Raw genomic sequence first — 17,473 nt, 5'->3', positions numbered from 1 at the left:
GTATCTCTCGTTTTTCTTTGTCTCTCATTTATACCTAACTTGTGGACACAAAATATACTACTGTCTTCCTAGTTTGTTTATTGTGCTATGTGTTCCCCTTTTTCCAAAGTTATCTTTTCTAATTTCGTCTCTATCCCTGTAGTTTTTTCCTTTCTCTGTCTAATTGTCGGCTGGAGATCAGCACCCCTCCTTTTGCTATGTTTTTATGTCCTTCTCTGTCGCGTTCTGTGCTGCCTTCTGAAGTCTTTCATCCTTCTCAGTACTCTCTTATACTTGTTGTGTAAAACTTTCGCCTTTTTTTATTTTATTATTATTATTATTATTATTTTTACTCCGGACTGGATATCGATTACTCCGTTGCTTTGTTTCTGTGTCCCTCTGTCTGGTTGTCTGTTCATTTTGAGAGGTCTTTTCTGTGCTTAATGTCATCGTGAGACATTAACGAGAATACAAGTGTAAAAAATAGTAACCACAGTGGAGTAGCTGGTGGTTGACCCCATCAGACTGAGCTGTTCATTGGACACTGAGAGAAAAATGGTCTCTTCCATTGGCCCAAATTTGTGTGCTTTCGCTGATTTTTTTAATGAAAATCAGTGGCAGAGTAAGACAATAGTACGGTTCCTCTTCCTTTCCACAGTATGTCTTCGTCACCAGCATCAGATTCTAGTGTTAATCTAGTGTTACAATTCTGCATTCTAGTTGGACAGATGGCAATTTTAGGCCAAGTTAGAATAAAAGAGGTATAGGTGGGCAGCTGCGACAAGATGCCGTACCTTATATTTTTAGTAACACTAGGCGATTTGATGAGAGAGACCTTATTGGTCTGAAAGTTAAAACCTGTCGTAGTTAACCCTTTAAGTGGCTGTAGCATATTTAACGATTATTATTCTTACCAACACCAAACGATATTAAACCGGTACGATCCTTTTCCAGTTATTGTGTTAAAGGAATTTTATGTGATGTCAAAAGTGTCCTGTTCCAGGTTGGGAGCAATATCGGTGTTGAATCTGGCCAGGAGAGGTACTGTAGTATTTTTTAGGTGAACCCTACCATCATTCCTTCCTTCCCTGTTTATTCATTTATTTTTTCTCCTTTCTTTCTTTCTTGCCTTCTTTCCTTCATTCTTCGCTTCCATGCTTTCTTCCTTCCTTTTTCATTAATTCACTATCTTTTTCTTTCTTTCTCTGGGTGAGGGAGAGGAGAAGGGAAACAGCTTGATTGGAGAGAGAGAGAGAGAGAGAGAGAGAGAGAGAGAGAGAGAGAGAGAGAGAGAGAGTGAGAGAGAGAGAGATGCTGGTCAGAAGGAAGGAAGGAGGGAGAAAAGAAAGAAGTAACGAGGCAGAGATGATAATGGTAGGGAGGAGGGGGGAAGAAAGAGTGATAGGAAGAGAAGAAGCGTGGGAGGGAAGAAGGTAGGAGGAAGGGATGGAGGGGAAAATGGAGTGTGAGGATGGGGAGGAAGGAAGGAGAAAAAGACGGAAAGAAGGAACTGAAGAAAGATGGAAGGAAGGAAGGATGAGGGAGGAAGGAGCCGAAGAAAGATGGAGAAAAAGTAGGAAGGAAGGAATGAGGGAAGAAGGAGCCAAAGAAAGAAGGTGGGTGGGAGAGAGGGAAAGGAGGTGCGCTGGAGGGAGGGGCGAGAAGGATGGGAAAAGAGAAAAAGGAAATACTGTAGGAGGGAGGAAGGAGGAGGAAGATAGGGAGTATAATGGAGGAAGGGGAGGGGAGAAGGATGGGGAGGAGGTAGAGGGAAGGGAGGAGGAGGCATGGATTGGGAAGGGGGAGTGTACCTTTTATTTAGGGGGGTGGGGAGCTCTTTGTTATAGGGGAGGTTGTAACAAATTTAGCTGTTCTATAAGTACTAAGAGTCAAAGACAAGGATAGTAAAATAAGCCGCTGCAGGAGGAGGAGAGGGGGGAGGGGAGGAAGAAGGAGGGAGGTGGGATGGAGAGAAGGAAGAGGGGAGAGGGAAAAATGAGTGATCGTAAAAATGAATGGCCAGAGGAGAACCGTGATGAGAGAGAGAGAGAGAGAGAGAGAGAGAGAGAAATTGAAGACCTTAACCCTATCTTACGACGCCTTTTTTAAAAAGTATTATCGCTTTCTCAAGATTATTATTATTATCCAGCTTAGGAATTCTCGCATATAGACTAGGTAAATAATTAATGCTATCTCTAATCCCTAAGTTCAAAAAGTCTCACATCGTGAAGAAAATCGTCTGGAGATTGCAAAAGCGAAATCGAATGTCGTGCTCTTACTGAATGGGTCAGCCTCTTCACTGTTAACTTCTCTTTTCTTCCACTCCTTACCATCCTCATATGAAGACGATTTTTCTGTATTCTTGCAAACACTGGACGGCTTTACACAACTTCGGAGAGACTTTTAAGAACCATGAGTGTTAGTTATGGCCTTCATGAACCGCTTCACTACGAGGCGTCTCCCCTATATCAAACTGAATCCTCTCGTACAAGGAAAACATGAAAAAAAGAAAAAAATTGGCACATGAGTGAAGAGGTTAATCAGAGTACCTTCAAGCGAGTTTAAGATTTATCTGTTTATTTATCTCTATGTGTGTCTGTCTATCTATCTATCTATCTGTGCATCTCTGTCTGCCAGTCTGTCTATCTATTTTTTATATCTCTGTTACTAAGGTGGTTATCAAAGGCTGTAGCTGACTCCTCCAGTTGAAAGAGGTTCTTCAAAGCTGCATAAATACTCCCGAAGGGAGCAAAGAAAGATGAAAAAGACGTCATCATAGGGAAAGGGTTAAGAAAATAAAAGGAAGGATAACGGTGAGGAAAAGAGGAGGAGGAGAGATTAACGGGTGAAATGATGGAGAGAAGGTGGGAGGAGAGAGGAGAGATGATAAAAGACAAGGGACGAGCGAAGACAAGAATGAGAGAGGTTGGAGAGAAGGAAGAAGGATGTTGAGAGAGAAGGAGTGAGATGAAGAGAGTGTGGGAGGAGGGAAAGACTAGAGAAAGTGATGAAGGGGGGAATAGGGAGAGAGAGAGAGAGAGAGAGAGAGAGAGAGAGAGAGAGAGAGAGGGGGGGGTGGAGGGTAATCTGACGTGATGGGGGAGGTCTGGCATTTTCCTTCCACACCATTAACATACACGGCTTTACCCCCAGCTGGTCCCCAAGCCACAGTATTGAGCAGTGGCGCTGTATTGACTCCTTAGGCGTCGTTATTCACACCCACGACACACCAAGGACATCGCTGATCCCATACCAAGCCGCCCTCCCTCATAGCCCTCCCCTCCGTAATAACCTCCTGAGCCCACCTATAAACTCAATCTTTGGCTTTATTTATTTTTTTTTACCTGACAAAGATCCATAACCTCTCTCAGGTCAGTTGATGACTAGGTGTAGGTAAATTGGAGGTTGAATTTGATTAGTTATCAAGGAGACTCATTTCACCTCATAACTAAGAGTCGCCAATTTCAAAGTAACACCATTTGGCTTGTAAGATACGATAGTGGCTCAATTCAGTCAGATGAAAGCCAACAGGCTCTTATTACTTAACACATCCACATATTTTTAAAAACCTGCTACCCCAGAACCACAAATCATCCCTTCTCTCTTTCCAGAGTTCACCTACACGCTTACCCATCGATAGAAACCACCTCATTATTCATCTCTAAACCTCATACACTCATACACATTCACATTCACATTCACTTATAAACATTCACCTGTCCCCCTTTTTAACCCAGTGGTGTGTTCTTTTGTTATAATTTCCTACCTTTAGGCTATTTCGTTAAGCTTAAAAAGGATGTTTAGTAGAGAAGGAGTTTATGAAGGCTGTAACTTTACATCAGTGTGATAAGCTCTTCTGAGCAAAACGATCTGGTTACAGGAATAATGCGAAAAATTGTTGTGTGGTTTGAAGGTGTTAAACTCTGCCAACCAACTTCAAAATTCACTCACATACAGTACATCCAGAAATCACTTATCCACCCACCTGTCTATTTCCAAAAGCCACCTACTTATTCATCTTTAGAGCTCTTTAACTATTTCACCTCAGCCTACCTTTGAGGACCCTACCAACCAACATCAGAGCCCTCCTATCCACTAATTGCCACTGCCTCCGTATTATATCCCTGCCAGTCAGCCTCAGAGCTCTCCTTTCCACTAATTCACATCCAAAGCTCACCCAGGCCTGTATTCTCCTAAGCCTGAGAGCACCTCATCCTTGCTACTGTATTTCTGTATTTGGCACATTAACTCCTTCAGTCCATCTGTCCACCCACTCCCCATCTCTCCATTCACCCCTTCCCCATCCATTTCACTCATCCGTCTACACAGTTCCCATCCACACCACCCATCCACCGACCCTCTCTTCATCGATTCTATTTGTCAGCCCATCCACACATCCACTCCCCATCCACCCAAAAGTTCTCCCATTCACAGTACTCATCCACCTACCCATTCCCTGTTCACAGTATCCAACCACTTCCCATCCACACCACTCGTCCATCCACCTTACCACTATCCACTGTTGGCAATCATTTTCTTTCCCTCTTCCTCCTCCCTTCCTTCATTCCCTTCTCCTCCCTTTTTCCTCCCTCTCCCCCAGCCCTCCCTCCCTCCTCCTGCCTTTCCTTCCTCTCCTCCAGCCTTCTTTCCCTCTCCTCCAGCTTTTCTTCCACCTTCCTCTCTTTCCTTTTCCTCTCTTCTCACTGTCGACGCCCACTAGTCTTACCTCCTCTCCTCCCATCTCTCACCTAGCCAGCCTCCCTTCATCCCTTCCACTTTCCATCGTTCTCTCTCCTCTTCCTTTCTCTTCCTTCCCTATCAACCTCACCCTTTCATAACTTCTTTCCTTCCACCTCGTACATCCTTCCTCCATTCCTGTCAGCCTCTCTCTTCCTTCCTCATCAGCTTCCCTTCTTTTCATCCTCTCTGCCAGCCTCCCTCTCTCCTTTATCGGTTTCGCTCCTTTTCTCTCTCCTTGCCAGCCTCCCTCTCTCCCTTCAGCCCAGTTAGACTCCCCTTTCTCCGACTCCAGCCCTGTTATCCTCCCTCCTTCTCTTCCTCCACCCCTGTTATCCTCTCTCTCTCTCTCTCTCTCTCTCTCTCTCCCCAGCCCTGTTAGCCTTCCTCCGTCTCTTCTTCCTTCCCTCCCTTTGAGCGTTCCTCTCTCCCTCCTAACCTTCCTCCCTCCATCCACCCTGGCCTTCCTTCCAACCTCCCTAAATCCATCCATCCCACCCTCCTCTCCTTCCCTTCTCCCTGCCTTTCCCCCTCAGCCTCCCTCCTTTTCTCCATCGCAGCCTCCCTCTCTCCCTCCATCTTAAGTGTTATTAATCACCCACGTTATCGGTTTTTGTCCTTTTTTCCGGGAGGTTCGGTCGTGTGGTCGCTTAGGATGTGCTGTTGTCCTTCACACAGAAATAGCGTGAAGAAGAATCATTTTTGTTTATATTTTGTTTGTTGTTCTTCGTCTCTATCGTGGTTTTGTTTGTTTTTTCTCCGTTTTATCGCGTTTTTTCGTTTTTATCGTGTTTCATAGTTTTTTGTGCATCAGTAGTTTCTTCGTTTTTATTGTAGCTTTGATTGACAAGGTGGAACGATACTGTTTATTCCTGCCTGTGTGTGTGTGTGTGTGTGTGTGTGTGTGTGTGTGTGTGTGTGTGTGTGTGTGTGTGTGTGTGTGTTCATATTGAATCTCATGAACGGCTTGAGCTATCAACATGAATCCTTGAGGGTATCAAGATATGGCCAAAAATCTTGGCCAAGTTCGAGCACTTGGGGTCAAAGTCAAGGTCACCAAGATGGCTACCAAAGATCAACTAGTTTTTATCGCACGCCTTTAGCATCATGATATCTCTTGAACGGCTTGAGCTATCAACATGAAACCTTTAGGGTATCAAGGTATGGCCAAAATCTTGGACTTGGCCAACAGCATATTCCGGTGGGTGATTAGCATTCGGCTCCCGAATGCTTCTATTTCATTTTTTTCATTTTTATCGTGGGGTAACGTGTTTTTCTTTGTTTTTTTGTTTTGTTTTTCCCTTTTTTCGTGGTGTTTGTCTTTTCTTCGTTTATATCGTAGTATTGTTTGTTTTCGTTCTTTATTGTGGTTTTACTTTTTGTTATAATCATGGTTTTGTTTGTTTTCTTCATTTTTATCGTGGTTTTGTTTGTTTTTCTCCGTTCTTAGCGTGGTTTTGTTTGTATTTTTACCGTGTTTTCGTTTTTATCATGGATTTGTCCGTGTTTTACCTTGAGACTCTCCTTTTGATAGTTCATGCTCCTGTCTTGGTCGCTTAGAATCTATTTTCGTCGTTCACAAGGCTGGTGAGGGACGCCTGCAAGTGGTGGCACCGATATAGCCGGCTCTGCTACCTAAATGTACAAATGATCCTTAACTCTTTCTCCTCTGTAGGAAAGAACGTGGGCTGCCAAAATTCAGCCTGCAGTTCCTTCTAATTAATATTCATAAGAGCCTGGGGTTTCAACAACAAATAAACAACAGCTACAACTAACAACTAACCTGGCTTTACTGTTTGACCTCTTTTGTTGGGTGTTGTTATTGTGTGTGTGTGTGTGTGTGTGTGTGTGTGTGTGTGTGTGTGTGTGTGTGTGTGTGTTCTTTTTATGGGGTCGATGCTTTCTGTTTTTAGCTGATTTCGGGTTTCTTACCAATTACGTAATTTTTTACGTTTTTTAGTATTTTTTTCTTTTTTTTTTTTTTAGATTTATTGCCCAATTGTTTATTTTTCATTTTTGTCGTCTTTGTTTTTATGTATATTTTGGTTTTTGTAATTTGCTTTGCAGTTTTCAAACTTGATATTATTTCCATTTCTTATGATTAGTTTTCATTACTTGTGCGTCAGTTTTTTCTTGAATTATTTTTCATTTACTTTATATCTGTTTTACCATAAATTTCCTTCACCTTTCTTCCTTTTTTCTTTTTATGATATAATTTTGTTTTTAACGATGTTTCCACGTTCCCACAAAAGTACTTTTTTTTTTTATTTTTCATGTTTTGATAACTTTCTGCCCCAGTGAGGACCGCCAAATCCAGTGTGTGTCCCTTTCTGTCATTCGCTGTGTCACTGTACCTTTCCATAGGTCGAGTCTCTCTCTCTCTCTCTCTCTCTCTCTCTCTGCCATTCCATCGTACCACCCCTTGTCTGCCTCCACCTCCCTCCTCCCCACTCAGCTGTCGTTGTGAATTTAGCAGCGTGTCGTCAGTGGTCGTGCTCCGAGTTATGTCGTGCTGAGGTGGTCGTTACGTCAGTCGTTCTCTTCCATCCTTGGCGACATATTTAGCCCCTTCCACACCGTATACCTTATTTCCTTATTTAACTCTTGACGACACCAAGCGACTTACTGTATTTAGATGGACCTCTCACATCTAAGGATTTATAAGCATTTCCCGTTATCTCTTTTTGTACGGTGATGTGTTTGCATTTATTGCCACCAGCTGACATTATTCAACATAGGACAGACCTCTAGTGTGTGTGTTTAGATGGATAGATAGATAGATATGCAGAGATAGGTAGAGGTCTGTGAAAACAGCAAAATGTTGTGGAGTCCTGTCTGCCCTGCAAATTAGAGTACTTTAGATAGATATAGACAGAAAGATTGATAGATAGATACATACACTTTAGATAGATAAAGATCGAAAGAATGAGAGAGAGAGAGAGAGAGAGAGAGAGAGAGAGAGAGAGAGAGAGAGAGAGAGAGAGAGAGAGAGAGAGAGAGAATCTGAAAACAGTGAAATGTTGTGGAGCCCTCTCTGTCCACCAAGTTAGTTAATCCTCTTCTGATAGATGGATAATAGAGAGATAAATAATAGATAGTTAGACAGATAGATGGATTGATAGATAGATTGATGGATAGATGGATAGATAGATAGATATAGTCAGATATCTGTTGAAATTGTAAAATGTTATGGAGTCCTCTCACTCTTCAGTCTCGCATGCTCGGGACAATCATTTTTATTTCAGCCAATGCCAGACGTCTTTATTGAGCTAGGAGTGAGTCACAGGAGCCTGAGAGTTAAGATGCCAGCTGAATACAGACCCCCAGCATCATGTCTTGTCCCAGCACCAACATGAACCCGGGTCTTGTCAACGGGTCTGTGTCTCTCTCCGCCAACACAACCTTCTGTATAATTCTCCCATTCACCAACTCCGGCCACCCTCTTCACTTTATGCTAATATGAACTTGGGTCTGTACTCTGGCTAGCACAGGAGGCTTCGTAGCTCCTCATCCTTAGCGATTTGTCTTTGTACGCCACATATATCATTTTTATATTGGCATAGTTGACATCAGTAACAGTCAGGAGGATATTGGGATTTTTTTTTTTTTTTATGTGCAGAGTAAGTCGCTACGAAGAAGTGTCACGAACTAACCAAAGCTGCTTGGGCCCGTATTCTCGGTGGCTAAGGAAGCTCCCAAACTCCCTTTCCTGAGCAACTTATTTTGCTTGTTACACCTTACTGACCATATCCGTGTTACGTAAAGCATTATAATATCGCCATACTCTGCATTGATAATGTAACCACCCTCTTCCAAAAATAAATCGCTAAGGAAAAGGTGCTAAGGAATGCAACCCTTTGATATTATATTTCCCCCAGAGACAGCTAGTTTTGTTTTATCTTTTCTAAATTATTTTATTCAGTATACGTGAAACTTTTAACTTGAGGATTTAGACAGTCTAAGTTAACCCTTTGACTCCTACATTTCCGTCCAAAGGTGTATAAAATTGTACAGACGTAGCTTGAAATAAATAGTATCGTCACGGGACTAAGTAGGTCAGCTGTACACGAGGGAAAAATAGTTCATCAAAAATGTTAAAATCTGTTACGAATAACATTTTCTCCAAGTAACAAAGTAATTGGTTTCTTCAAACGTACGACAGGTTATTTTATTCATCTCTTAGAAACATGCCAGTCACGAGGTCTAAGGCTGTATTTTAAGTGGTCACGGTCACTTCCTAGCACTTCTTTTTTAGCGACTTATGCTGCACACTACGCCTCGATATTCTCCTGTGTTTTGTTGATACAAACTAAGTCGATATATTAGCGATATAAAAGGCATGCAGGCAAATGTTGCGTCGTAATACGCAAAATAAATCGCTGAGGAGGAGATGCAACAAAGCTCTCCTCGGCCACCCACAATTTCAACCCGTAAGATGGTATTCTCACGTCAGCTTAGGTGGCTCTCAAGCACCTCCGTCTTAGTGATTTGTTTTGCATATTACGCCTGGATACAATCACGTGTCCGCAGCTTTTACGCATCCTTGTTGGAAGGACGCAAGTGAAGGTTGGAGAGGAGTGGAAGAGAGTTGTTTGAGAGGACTAAAGATTAAGATAAGAGGGAGAAGGGGTAGAGGGAAGGAGTGGATGGAGAGAAGGACTGGGAGGAGGAGGCGGCAGAGTTACACAGAGGTCAAGATGCTTCTTCCGCACAGACCTTACATTGAGAGACGGAAAAGACAATATTCTCCAACCAAGGATGGGCCTTGAGGAAGGAAGGGGTTCGTGAAGGAGTTTATGTCGATAGAATCTCCCTAAGTCTTCGAAGAGTCTGTATTAAGCTGAATAAAATCGTCTGCGTGAAGCAGCACTATCATCCACCTGGAGGAGCGACTCTGGATAAATAAGTATGGCTTGTGTGTGTGTGTGTGTGTGTGTGTGTGTGTGTGTCGGTGTGTGGTGGTGGGTGGGTGGAGTGTTAATCTGTTTTTATCTATTACACGTCTTATGCCTTTTCTTAGTGGCAGCTTAAATGTCCTTTGCAGTTCATAATTACCCGTCTCCTTCCTTTTGTCGTATATACACGTAGTTAACCTTTAGGAATTACCACTTTACTCTAACCGTTATAATTTTCTACCTTATGTCACTTTTGGCTTTTTGTTGCGCATGGGGGCTAAATTGTTTTATTCATTCGATTTCATTCATTCATATATATTTTTTTAAATTTCTCTTTCAGATCGGGACGTGGAGCGACACACGAGGGCTGGAAACAGTGGCGGTCAAGTACACGAGCCACTTGACTGACCGGGTGATGGCTGACAGATCTTACATCGTTACATCCATACTGGTGCGTGTATCCTCCCCCCCCCCACCTTCTCTCTCTCTCTCTCTCTCTCTCTCTCTCTCTCTCTCTTTCTGCCGACCTCCAGATTTAAGCGATATTTTAAGTGAGTCGCGGTATTTTTCTCTTACCCGTTTAATGTCCTTTTTAACTTATTTAAGGATTTTGTATGACATTTAATTTTATCTTCCGTTTTCCCTTAGTTTCCTCCTTTTAAATATTTTCACTTTGTGATGCGACTTAGTGCCATTTGGTCTTTGTTACTTGGTGCTACCTATTCATTTCTCTCTCTCTCTCTCTCTCTCTCTCTCTCTCTCTCTCTTCTCTCTCTCTCTCTCAATGAAAAAATACATGAGTAAGCATGTGGATCCCATTTTCGCTTTGGGATAATACAGCGGCGCCGTTTTCTCTCATCACAGGAAAAGCCATTCTCTGATGCTAAGGAGAGGACTGAGTAACTAACTCGGCAATGATCGTTACGAGGGATACGCTTAAAGATTATCCTCGCTGACCCTCTTCCAGCATCCCTTCCTCGGAATTAACTGTGCGTATATGAGTTTGGGAGGCTTGTGCTGGAAAAATGGGAAGAAGGCATTAGGGGGTAACGTAGTATTTCTTGGGGTATCTGAGAGGTAAATTTCCCTGGGAATGAGTCCCTACAAGGGCTAAGTTGAAGACCTCTTTGACGTCTTTCCTCAAGAATTAACTGTGAATACTCGTATATGATTTTTGGCCATATGGAGGGGATGGAGAGCGAGGAGGAACTGACGAGGGAGGGTGTATGTGAGTGGGAGATGGATGGGGGGATAGGGAGGGGAGGAGCCAAGGATGAGGTGGAGGGATGGAGTGGAGAGGTATGAAGGGAGAGAGGGAGGGTGTGGACTGGGGAGCAGGGTAGTGAAATGGCGGGAAGTACGGGGCGACATGGAGGCGATTTTTTTAGTGGCCATCCCTTACTGGGATTAAAAGGCGTCTGGCAATAGATAGATGGATATTTGATTTTTCAGTGTATTTTTAGGAGTAAGAAATAAATTTGAGAGGTTAGCGTCTTGATCAATATATTTCATGAAGTATTTGTGTAAGCATATTTCAGTCTCTGCTAACTGTATAGTAATTTCTGCATTTTTTGGTGTTGAGGTAAAGAAGTTATTTCTCGATTCTTTTAACAAGATTTCTACAGGAGAGCAGATGGGTATTTTCTGGCTTCCATCTGACTCAAGTGATCAACTTAGAGGTTTTTGCGCTTATGTAATGAAGTTGCACCAAAATTAGAGAGTAAGTTTCCATAACGAGTTGGTACAGCTTCCTAAGGTACTTGTGTATTTTCGTATTGTTTTGTTGGACATTGATATTTATGCATTGTTACAGTCGTAGGGCAATGATTGCATGGTATGTCAGGGGTTGGGGGGGAGAGGTCTTGTTGGCTACATGACGACGGTTCAGTTGCTGAAGGGCCGTTCTGACGTAAAAACCGGTTCCACTTGACAGGGAATTGACTCAGAACGTCCCTCTTATACACTCACCCCACTAGCTGCCCCTCTAATACGTGTCATGTACCCATATGTTGTTTGGCCCTTAACAGTTATTATACTCCCCGGAGTGTTGAGGCGGTCCACTGGGGGAGAAGAAAGGGAGGAGGGGGGGAAAGTGAGGGGGAACAGAAGAGAAAGAAATACTAAATAACAAAAATATACTCGAGCTTTTAAAGTGCTTAAATATGGAGATGTCCAGAGATAAAAGAGATAACATGTGTGTTTTTAATATTGTCGATGCTGTGGACGCATTTTCTTATTATTATATTCTTGAAAAATACGTACTATTTTGTTCCAGCTGAGGAAGTTTCTACCTGTGTGAAAGAGTTAATTGCCCATCTATCTATCTATAACTACCTGGACGCCATAATCCCGTAAAGGGTGGCCATTTTGTCTCTTAAGAGCGTTTGCTTTAAGGGGAGTGGGGCACTAACCCTACGCCAACCCACTTTGTTGACACGTAGGGAACACGTAACGATTTGATTATATGGTTACACCACTTCTAACATTGTAAACAGGTTTCCTGGCTTACAGGAAACCATTTGGCCTGTCATTCCAATGTAAAGACATCTGAAAAAGAAAAAGCATTGACAGGAACGATGGGAGAAATAGGGGAGAAATAGGAAGAGAGGAGGGCAGATTTACAAAAAGAATGATGGAAAAGGTTAGGAATAAGTAGGCAGCGCTACATAAAGTTTGTGGTTGTTGTTTGCCACAACCTACCACTACAAGGTTAATCTGTGAGGTATCAATTCTTTGACTGGCAAAATTTCTCTGAGCTGATTAGAATCGTCTTGTGACTGTGCAGAATAAGTGAAAGCATTTATAGATTGTCAAATTGCTATTGAAGGGGACATAAATTTCTTTTGTTTTGCTAGTGGCAATTTGATTACTTTGCTCTTTTTTCCTGATGTAGGAGATGCAGGATATATTTATGGCGCATTTTAGTTAAATTCTCTTCACCACAGTCAGTTGCCCTCCACAGTTGATTGTAACCTCAGGCTATTTTATTTCTTATAATGACAGGAATATCAGAGGGACAAGTGAACAATAAATTCCTGTTTGCAAAAAAGTCAAAGGCCAAGGTCTGAAAGCCATCAGATATAAGAGGAATGGTGCTACCTCGAAGTGAAGGTACGGGCTCTTTTGAGTGATCTCGTTTAATAGTGGCTTTCTTCTTCCTTGCTCGTGCGGTTTTGTCTCCGTCGCATAGTTATGTTATTGGTATACTTGGTGGCCCTCTTCCTATAAATCTGTTACTCACTCGTTTGTGTCCTTGCAAGACACATTGCATCGTGTGAAGGTTATTGTATTTTCTGTAGATCACATATTGTTTGCTTATCGGAGTTCCTCTTCTTGTTAATGTCCTTACCCCACACAGTTTTTTTTTTTTCTTATTATCCCCAAAATACTATCAATTTGAAGAACAACTTAGGTGCCCAATAATTTATATATGATAATCACATTCTCTTGTTCATGCTGGCTTTTTTATCTGTTAACCTATTCACTCGCGGTCTTTCTTTTTCTTTTTCTTTTTTTCAGACACCTTGCGACTCGTGAAGGACAACAACTACGGTGACCAGAATGATGGCCAGTACGGTGGCTGGGACGGCATGGTGGGGGAGCTGGTGAGACAGGTCGGTGTTGCCTTAATTTTTACTTCAGTTACATCTCTCCACTGGTTTTCTCTTCTCCATTTTCTTTTAACTCATTCTTTCACATGATGTATTTGTAACTTTAAGTCTTACATCACCGGACTAAGTTTATTCAGCTTAGAACTAGTGGGATTATATTGCCGTCATTAACCTCACTTTACAAGAGGTCTCCCAAACGGTGAACCGTCTGGAGAGGGACAGAGAGACAGACAGAACAGACAGACAGACAGAATGAATCCTCTTCCCCCAGGTTACAGTGTAAATAACGTACAAAAAATTATTCTTGATATGCTGATTTCTGACCTGTTTTTAAATGAGATTTAAAAAATGGCCTTATTTTTATATATGATTTATTTTTGTTATAAAATATGCAACCCAATAATCCTCTTTAACAAGGAAGACGAAGCCTCAGTCAAATTAGTCTCTCTCTCTCTCTCTCTCTCTCTCTCTCTCTCTCTCTCTTTCTCTCTCTCTCTCTCGATACGGGGTCATACAGAATTGACATTGGATGGGTGGATAGATAAACTAATATAGATAGGTGTTTGAATAGATAAACAAATAGATGTATTTACCCTGGGTCCATGTCACAAGCATTAGTTGGCACATTTCTCTTTGATGAGAGGCCCCCAAATCTGATGACTTGAAATGTCTTTATCACTGTATTAATGATGATAAAAAAAAATATGCAAGAAAGAAGGAACCAAAGGCCAGGCGCCCGCAAACCGTTCCTTCCAAGAAAAAAATAAAAATACAGAAGAGAGCCAAATTCAAGATCCACTGGTTTTGAGATGCCTGGACACACTGCGTTTGAAAGACTGGAGATCATAGGAAGTAGGAAATACAGACAGATGGAGACAGTTCCAAAGTTGACCAGTTGCATAAATGAAGGACTGGGAATAACGGTTAACTCTTGCATTAGAGAGTTGGACAGAAAAGGGATGAGAATTTGTTGCTAGACAGGTGCTACGCGCCCGTCGTAGAGGTGGAGGGATGCAAGAAGACACCAGAGGAGCAGCGACCATTGAAGTAGCGTTAGAAAAGAGATAAAGATGCAACAGTGCAGCGAAGAGACAGAGGTTGAAGGAAAGCTAGTAAGAGAAGGAGAATTGATGAGAGACGAAAAGCCTTTGACTCCACCCTATTGAGAAGAGCCAGATGTGGGAAGCTCTCCCCACACGAGAGAGTTGTATTCTACACAGGGGCGAATAAAACCCGTGTATAAAGTCAAAACTGTGCAGGGGTAAAGATGCTTACTACACCTAATCTGTTAAAAGCAGTTTTTACAAGAGAGGTAACATAATCTTTCCAAGATACATCCCAAGAGAATGAAAGCTCCAAGTTACGTTCAAGGATGATGCAGGGCTGAGCCTGATATTATTAAATATTAGTGGGTACTCCTCAGAAAATTATTGGGTTAATAGGTAAAAAATCCGAGATTTTGATGCATTAAAAACAACAAGATTATTTTTACCACAGTCAGAGATACGAGCTGAGTCAGAGACATTAGGTGTGCTATAGCCTCATCCATTGTTTGTTGAAGAAACTGCTGAGATGGACGTTGTGGGAAGCCAATGGAAAGGTGAAGGGTGGAATCATCAGTGTACGAGTGAATAGGGTTAGATGTACAGCTTGGAAGGTCATTGATGAATAAAAGGAAGCGAGTCAGCATAGGACAGAGCCCTGAGGAACACCATTGTTGATAGATCTAGAAGAACGTTGGCCGTCTACAACAGCGGCTATAGAACGACGAGAAAGGAAGCTATAGATGAAGGCACAGATAGAAGGATAGAAACTGTAAGAGGGCAGTTTGGAAATTGAAGGTTTATGCCAGACTCGACCGAAAGCCTTTGAGATATCAAGTGCAATGGCAAAGCTTTCGCCAAAGTCCTGAAAGGAGGATGACCAGGAGTCTGAAAGGTAGGTGAGAAGATCGCCAGTGGAGCATCCCTGACAGAACCCATACTGATGATCAGGATGAAGGTTGTGATAGGAAAGATGCTTTAAAATTTTTCTGTTAAGAATAGACTCGAAAACTTTTGAGAGACAAGATGTTAAAGCAGTTGGCCGATAGAGGATTGGGAATGGTCACCCTTCTTCGTGACTGGCTGAATGAGAGCAAACTTCCAGCAGCAAGGAAAGGTGTACAAGTTGACAGACAAAGGCAAAAGAGTTTACCTAGGCAAGGTGTAAGCACAGTTCTTGAGAACAACAGGAGGGACTCCATCAGGCCCATATGCCTTGTTAGTATTAAGGCCAGTGATAGCAGAAAATACATCAGCTGAAGAAATTTTAATGTCAGCCATGAGGAAGTCAGGGGGGGGAAGTGATGGAGGAACAGCACCGGAATCGTCTAAGGTGGAATTAGAGGAGAAAGTCTGAGCAAAGAGATCTGCTTTATCAGTAGAAGAAAGAGCTACAGAGCCATCAGAATAGAAAAGAGGAGGGAAGGAAGATGAGGTAAAGTTGTCAGAAAAGTTTTTGGCAAGGTGCCAGAAGGAGCGGGAAGAATTCGAGCTAGAGAGTTGATAGCCTTTAGTACGGATTAAATTATTTTTAGCAGAGCGAAGAACTGACTTAGCATGATTCCGAGCAGAAACATAAGCAAGATGTGATTCAGGGAAGGGTTGGTTCTGGTACATTTTATAGGCCCTCTCCTTGTTGCGGACAGCATTAGAACAAGCGTGATTAAACCAAGGCTTTCTTGAATTAGTCAAGGGATATGAGAAAGGAATGTATGCTTCCATGCCCGAGAGAATAACCTCCGTAATGCACAGTGCACACTCAGATGGCTCCCTGCCATGGAAGCAATAATCATTCCAGGGAAAATCAAAGAAGTACTGCCTGAGGGCCTCCCAGTCCGCAACTCCAAAGTGCCACAGTTGATGTTTCTTTGGAGGGTCTGCAGGCTGTACCTGAGCAATAGGACAGGTCAAGGTAATTAGGTTGTGATCGGAGCAGCCCAACAGAGAGGAAAGATTAACAGTGTAAGCGGAGGGATTAGTTGTAAGAAACAGGTCAAGTTTATTGGAGCTCTCGGCAGTCAGGGATACGGGTAGGGTCCTGTACAAGCTGCTGTAGGCCATTAAGGATAGAAAAGATGTTGGTTTGTTCACCAGGTGGATCAGTGAAAGGAGAGGAGAGCCAAAGTTGGTGGTGAACATTGAAATCTCCTAGAATGGAGATTTCAGAGAAAGGAGAAATGGATAGAATGTGTTCCATCGTAGAAGTAAGATAGTCGAAGAATTTTTCAGTCAGTAGAATCATGAGATATGTAAACAGTGCAGATATATTTAGTCAGAGAATTACAAGAAAACTGGAGCCAGAGAGTAGAGAATTCAGAAGAATCAAGTTCAGGAACACCAGAGCAAGATAAATCAGTGTGTACACATACCCAACAGCCACCTTTGGTTTTTGAAATGAATATCGAGAAAGTAGGAGGAAACAGAGAATGGTTTGCTGTCAATTGCCTCAGACAGCTGAGTCTCAGACAGGAAGAGAAGGTGAGGTTTAGAGGAGGAGAGGTAATGTTCAACTGAGGGAAAGTTAGAGGAATGGCCACGAATGTTGCAGAAATGAAGAAGTGAGTCTGACAGTGGTTCCAGGCATCTCTCTGAGTCGTCACTGGGAGAGGGGCGGATGGTGGGGACATTTATGTTCCCCCCCCTCTGGAGACTCCGAGGCCAGATTTGATTGCGCCATTATTCTTTTTAATTTTGAAAAGGAAGTGTAGTGTGCACTGTGCATGTAGTTTGGTGTTGACAGTTAGAAAAACCTGTATTGGAGAGCATGCTGGCCTACTCTCTGTGTTATTGAGACACTGAAAAAGTTCAGCAAAGGGGGATCGTCAGGAACTAGTCCCGAGGGCTGATGAAACGGGAGCACCAGCTCTCCCTGTCATCAACTTTCCATCCACTTTGGGAGTACTGCCCTGCCTGATTGGTGCTACAGTTTACTTCTCAGTACACTTGCTGTGTACTAGGAATTATTAATTTTATACTGTCGTAACCATCATTATGAGGAGTGTACTGTATGATTATTTATACTGTTCGCAAAAATTTCTAAATTACGAATAGTAACGTATTTAGATCATAATCATCATCATCATCGTCCCGCCCTTTTAACACCTGCAGGTGGGGTTAGGTAGGGTAAAGCAAGCCTGGAGTAGAAAATAATACATTAGTCGGAGAACTAATCAACATTATACCCTGAGAAGTAGGGCACATACCCTTT

General features: G+C 42.5%; 1 protein-coding gene across 1 annotated transcript in view; it reads left to right on the top strand.

Moving 5' to 3' along the window:
- Positions 1-12,635, top strand: part of LOC145392203 (glutamate receptor 1-like) — a 65,593-nt gene extending 52,958 nt beyond the window's left edge. Inside the window, exons 5-6 of the mRNA XM_080266692.1 lie at positions 9,952-10,062; positions 12,615-12,635. Of these exons, the coding sequence (XP_080122818.1) occupies positions 9,952-10,062; positions 12,615-12,635 (132 nt within the window). The remainder of the gene's footprint in view (positions 1-9,951; positions 10,063-12,614) is intronic.
- The last annotated feature ends 4,838 nt before the right edge of the window (positions 12,636-17,473 follow it).

This window comes from Coenobita brevimanus, chromosome 1 (genome assembly GCF_032717465.1).
Source record: "Coenobita brevimanus isolate Jiangsu-jjx chromosome 1, ASM3271746v2, whole genome shotgun sequence".
Taxonomy (NCBI): domain Eukaryota; kingdom Metazoa; phylum Arthropoda; class Malacostraca; order Decapoda; family Coenobitidae; genus Coenobita; species Coenobita brevimanus.
Note: the sequence above shows the minus strand (reverse complement) of the source record. Positions and strands in the feature narration are given on the sequence as shown.